This window comes from Apium graveolens, chromosome 8, assembly GCF_009905375.1.
Source record: "Apium graveolens cultivar Ventura chromosome 8, ASM990537v1, whole genome shotgun sequence".
Classification (NCBI taxonomy): domain Eukaryota; kingdom Viridiplantae; phylum Streptophyta; class Magnoliopsida; order Apiales; family Apiaceae; genus Apium; species Apium graveolens.
This window is the reverse complement of record NC_133654.1, coordinates 6165401-6171666: the sequence shown is the minus strand read 5'-3', so window position 1 is coordinate 6171666 and position 6266 is coordinate 6165401. Positions and strand designations below refer to the sequence as shown.

Genomic DNA, 6266 nt, shown 5'->3' with positions numbered 1-6266 from the left:
TCCTAGAATCTTCCAAAGAACCCGGCCAAGTAATCATGTTAAAGTCTTCCCAAGGTTTTTCTACTCATTCAGGGCGCGCCCTAAGGCTCACCATAGGAAAGGATTTAATCAGGAAATTCCAAACCCTTTTTTTAATAATTGGGCGCGACTCCTCACTATGCTAAGGGCGCGCCTTCTTCTTCTACTTATCTTTTAGTTTCATGTTTGTTGGACGCGCCTCCCCTAACGATAGGGCGCGCCTGGTCCTTTATAAAGAAGGAAACCTTCTTTGTCTTTTCCTTAATTTCAGGCATTTATATCTTAATTTTAATTGTTTTCTTATTTTCAGTCTGAATATATTTTTTACCAATTTTTGGGCATAACACTCTCCTTTCCCTGATTGCTGAGATTTTCTATTCCAAATGATCAGGGATAGTAAGCAGGAACTTTAGATTCACTTCTTCAGCTTCATAGTATTTGTCATGAAGTTGCAAGTGATTTATCAGCTTATTGAATCTTTCAAACACATCAGTAATGCTTTCCTTTGGCTTAGCCATGAAATCCTCATACTGTGAAATCAGTATCTTTTTTTGGTTTGACTTAACATATTCAGTTCCTTCACAGAGTATCTCAATCTTTTCCCATTTTTGCTTGGCAGTGTCACAGTTGACAATGTTGTTGTACATCACATTATCAAGTGACTCAATCAATATTAATTGGAAGCTACTATCCTAGGATCCTTTCTCTTTTTCAGGATCAGTATACTCAGCATGATCTTTTGGAGCATAAAGAGTTGGGATAATCCTGTCTCCATCTGTAGATTCCTCAATTCTAACCGTAGGAATGAAAGGTCCATCCTTGAGGATCTGAATGAAGAGTGGATTGGCCATCTTGATGAACAACATCATTTTCTTTTTCCAAAGAGTGTAGTAGCTTTGTCAAAGGTAGGAATTTTGATGCTACTGATTTCTGTGTATTCATTCTTCCAAGATCTTAAATCTGTTTAATTTCAGATTTGGCTCTGATACCACTTGTTAGGAAATGAATAACACACAGAGGGGTGGGTGAATGTGTTTTACTGTTTTTAAGCTTTTCTTGAATGTTTATGGTTGAACAAAGTAAATTAATTCTTGTACTGTTTTGTTATAAAATTTCTAGGCTCTTTTTTGATAAAGAGCTTAGCTTCTTCTTGAGAATGTTACAAGAAATTTGATTTAAATTATTACAACTGACTAAAAGACCAGTGTTAACTTTATAACTTAGTTAACTGCTGGTTTACACAGTGGATAATAAAAAATGCTATTGGCTTTTCTAAAATATCACTTGTCATTTCTATTTATAGAAAATCAGATCTTCCATTTATGGCTTAGCATATCTTTAGCATCCCGTGTTCACTTTAATCTTCCTCTGTCGGTTAATCTTTGTCGTTGATCTTGCACATTCTTCAAGCTGCTTTTTGTAGACTTGCCAATCCAGCTGTTGGATTGTTTGTTGATTGTTTATCTTGGATATTCAACTGATCTGCAATTTTGTACTTTAAGATTGTACCTCGAGATCTCCAGTTTAGGTTTATAAAACACTTGACATCTCGATAAGTATATTGACTTATCGAGATCTCCAATATTATATGTTTAGTTTGGCTTGTAGAGGTCTTCAGTTCTCTATAAGAGACTTTAGGTTTGTCGAGATCTCTAGTCTTCACATCTTCACTTTGACTTATCGATAACTCTTAGTTCTCCAGTGGCTTCTTGACTTGTCGATATCTCAGAGTTCTTTAGTCAAATTCACCTTGTCGATATCTCAGAGTTCTTTAGTGAATTTTGACTTATCGATATCTCTGAGTTCTCTAGTGGAACTTGACGTATCGATAACTTAGAGTTCTCTACTGAATGTAGACTTGTCGATAATTTTGAGTTCTCTAGTGAAGGAATGACTTGTCGATATCTCCAATCTTCAGTTCTTCAATTTGGCTTGTCGATATCTTCCTGAGTTCTCTAGTAGCTATCCTGACTTCTCGATAAGCCATTCTGGAGTTCTTGAATGACTTCTCTATAACATTAAATTTGTGACTTGTACAGATCTTGACTTAGAGTATTTTTCTCTAAACAGATTTATTCAACTTCAAGCTTCTTCAAAATTTTTTTGAGGCATGATCTTCTTGATCTTCTTCCAGATAGAATCTTTAGGCTTGACACTGTTTCAGGAAAAAGACTCCAGTCTGCTCCTTTGCATTTTTACAGACTTTAAGCGTTACAAGTACAAAATACAAATTAAGATAATAATACAACTTACTTAGGGTTGGCCCCAAGTTTAACTGATTACCAAAAATAACAATTCATTAATCTCCTCCTTAGATTAGATGTCCATCTGGCTTGCTTCATATTTTGATCAGGGACACTAATGATATTCTTATCTCCAGTGATCTTTGACATCATCACTTATATATTACATATATGCCCCGTAAAGCAATCAAAGGGCAGACTTTAGCTGATATCCTGTTAGAATTTGATTCTGAGGCTGATGATAAGGCTTTGATGGTGTCACGTCCATCTCATACTGAGTAGGACTTAGAAGAGTTTCCGCACCCCTGGTGGATTTTACATGTGGATGGAGCAGTTAACAATGGAGGAGCGGGCGCGGGTATAGTACTCGTATCCCCGGAGGGCCATCATCTGATGAGCACAATTCACCTCAAATTTTATGCGACAAATAATGATGCGGAATACGAAGTATTGATCAACGGTCTAAAGATCGTTTTGGAAATGGTAGTGCGGAACTTAATTGCATAGAGCGACTCAGAGTTGGCGGTAAACCAGGTAAATGGGGGGTTTCAAGCACGAGGGCCGCAGACGGAATTATACTTAAGATGCACACAGCGCCTGATTGGAAAATTTAAAGAGCAATGCAGATGCTCTGGCAAAAATGGGATCTCAGCAAGAGGCTATATTGTTGGCATCCATACCCTTAGAGATCCAAGAGATTCCTAGTATTCCAGAGGTAGAGGTGATGCAAGTAGATGAGGCTCCCAAGGAAACATGGATGATGCCCATTCTTTCCTATATTCAAAAAGGGACACTTCCTGAGGATAAGTTCAAGGCTCGGTGACTCTGCTACCAGGATGCGAGGTATGTGGTGTATGATGAAGTTTTGTACAAGAGAGGCTCCAATCAACAGCTGCTCAGATGTGTCGATGAAGAAGAGGGAAATTACATCTTAAGGGAGGTACATGAAGGAATTTGTGGTAATCACTCGGGGGATAACTCGTTGGCAATGAAGGTTTTACGCCAGGGTTATTATTGGTCTACGATGAAGGGGGGTGCCGTAAATTTTGTTAAAGCATGCGATCGCTGCCAACACTTTGCGAATTACTCATCTATCCCAGCGACACTCTTGACATCTATGGTGAGCCCATAGCCATTTGCCATGTGGGGGATTGATCTTATTAGAGAATTACCTAAGGCTAAAGGAGATGTCAAGTATGCAGTGGTAGCGGTCGATTACTTTACTAAATGGGCAGAAACTATGCCGCTGGAAACTATCACCGCAAAGAAGATTAAAGACTTTGTATTCAACTCTATCATGTACGGATTCAAAATTCCTTACAAACTTGTCTCTGACAACGGGAAGTAGTTCGATAGCAAGGAGTCGCGGCAGTTGTGTGAGGATTTGAAAATTAAGAAGGAGTTCACAGCAGTTTATCATCCTCAGAGTAATGGACAAACGGAGGCCGTAAATAAAATAATAAAGCACACCCTCAAAACCAAACTGGAGGAGCGCAAGGGTAATTGGCCTGAAGAACTCCCGAGAGTGTTGTGGTCTTACAATACTACACCAAGATCTACCACGGGAGAGTCTCCGTTTATGCTCACTTACGGGTACGAAGCTATGGTTCCCGTAGAAGATGGCTCGGGATTGCTGCACAGAGATCGTTACGCAAAGGAAGATGCAGAAGTTAACCAAAGGCTTCACCTGGACCTTTTGGAAGAGACGAGGGAAAACTCCTAGTTAAGGCTCGCGGCCTACCAACAGCGTATTTCAAGGTACTACAACAAGAAGGTAAAGGGACAGCTTCTAAAGGTAGGGGATCTGGTGCTCAGGAAGGTGATGCCAAACACAAAGAATCCCCAGCATGGAGTATTTGGGGCTAATTGGGAAGGACCATACAAGATAAGAGAAATATTATGGAAGGGGACTTGTCAACTTGAAGATTTGGAAGGAAAGCTGGTTCCGCGAGCATGGAACGCTGAGCATCTTCGAAAGTATTATCAGTAAGGCACGGTTTTGGCCCCTTACATATCATGTTTACATTATATACTTGGGTCGTGCCCAAATTATAGGCCAGAAGCAATAAAATTCCTCCTAGCCTAAGGGGGTAGTGCATGTACTACTTACCTTAGAACTAGTTGAAGGATCATTTTTTGAATAAATTCCCCACAGAGTATAGTAGCCATGAGACTGGTGTACTTTTGACACTAGAGCGCATTATTAATAAAAACTTTGAAAAATTTCCAAATGGTTGTTTGCTTGCAAGATTGCTTGGTTATATGATGCGTCCTCATCATAGGACGCGCCCTGAGAAGTAGTCAGGTGAAACTGGAACTAGGACGCATCTTGGGTCTAAGGACGCGCCCAACCTATGCATAATCTTGGTTGACGCTCCTTTAATTTTAGTATTCTATAACTAAAATGAGGACATGTCCTTATTCAGGACGCGTCCAAAATGATATGTCAAAATACTTATTTTCAAATCTGAAAGGTTGACGCGTCGAAGCACTAGGACGCGCCCATATATTGTGCGTTGCATAAATCAAAAAGTGTATAATAACATGTTATCATACTAAGGGAAAAATATATATCACCCAGGAAATTTAAACGGCCAAGGCACAGGAACTAAGCAAAATAAGACGCGTCATGAGCTTAAGACGCACCCCATATATAAGAAAACGGAATGATCAGAAAAAGCACAACATGCATGAAAATAATAAAAGGAGAAATATCTCATAAAATTACAAGCAAACAAAATCCAGAAACAAGTCATAAGTTTACAAGCTGCAAGGCTTGAGGGGCCTGCACCCTTGATATTGTCCATAAAAAAGTTTATGAAAGACGCGTCCTATGCCGGAGGCGAGTCTTGTTGTTTCTCCTGGTCTTTTGGAGAAGAAGGCTGGGGTTGAACTTGTTGGGGCTGAGCTTAGTGTGGAGAAGGAGCAGGGGACGCGTCATCCTTTTCCAAGCCTAGGATGATCCTTTTATCCTTAATGGAATCTGCAACTCTGACTTTGAAATCAGCCACCCATTTTTGGGTATCTTTATCAAATTTGGAAAAGGTGTATTCTGGGTCATTAGCTATGAACTCAGAACACCACTCCTCAAATCCCCCTGCAAATCCATTCTAATACACCAGTTTCTTCTCCTCCTTTCAGCCATGCACTCTGTCATCATTTAGGAGGTCTAGCTCCAGTTGCATTTTAGAGTTTTCAGCAGTAACTCCATCAACAGCCTTCTCCATAGCAGTAATATGGCCATCAAGGCGCACCTTCTCCAATTGCAACTCAAGAATCTCTGCATCTTTGGACTGGGCAAGGAGGGTGATTTTGTTCTCCAGAGATCTGATTTTATCCTCAGCTTGGCTTTTTGCAGTATCAGTGGTGGCAAGACGCGCCCTCAGTCTTGCAGCCATGTTGGCACTTTGCCTTGCATACAAGTGGAGTTCAGCTGCAGCCCTCACCATGGCTTGCTCAGTCTGCTCCTCTGTCCTAAAGGTCCAGCCTCGAACTTCTTCCTCTATGAAAGTGCCATATGAGGACGCGCTTAGATATCTCACGACAAAATATTGGTCATCAGTCATTGTCTTCTGGCGCTTGGATGTTCACCAAAGTGGTGTTAATGATCTTGGGGGGGAAGAAGGAACCACAACAGGAGTAGGATCCTTGGCTTTTGGATTAGACTTCGCAGGAGCCTGCTTCATGACTCTCAGTTTTTTGGAGGCCCCAATAGCGAACCCTTTTGAAAGAGAAGTCATATCTGAAAAAGACATGTAAAATATCAGTTTTGGACGCGCCCAGAAATGTAGACGCGCCCTATAGGTAAAATACATATGGTAATATGAAAAATGATATGCACGCATATTATGAATTGTTTAAAAATAAAGATAAGGATATACTAATTTTATGTGCACATCAAAAATTATCCATATTACAACATGGATCACGAAAATGTGTGCGCTACTTCAACCAATGAAGCCTGGATAGTGAGAATAGATAATTTGTTCAAATTCAAGATCATGA

At 40.1% G+C, this 6266-nt stretch overlaps 1 protein-coding gene across 1 annotated transcript; it reads left to right on the top strand.

Moving 5' to 3' along the window:
- Positions 1–2901: 2901 nt before the first annotated feature.
- On the top strand, positions 2902–3984 carry LOC141679198 (uncharacterized). Its single transcript, XM_074485708.1, has 3 exons — positions 2902–2976; positions 3097–3381; positions 3610–3984. Exons 1-3 carry the CDS (start codon positions 2902–2904, stop codon positions 3982–3984), a joined length of 735 nt encoding a protein of 244 aa, XP_074341809.1.
- Positions 3985–6266: the final 2282 nt, after the last annotated feature.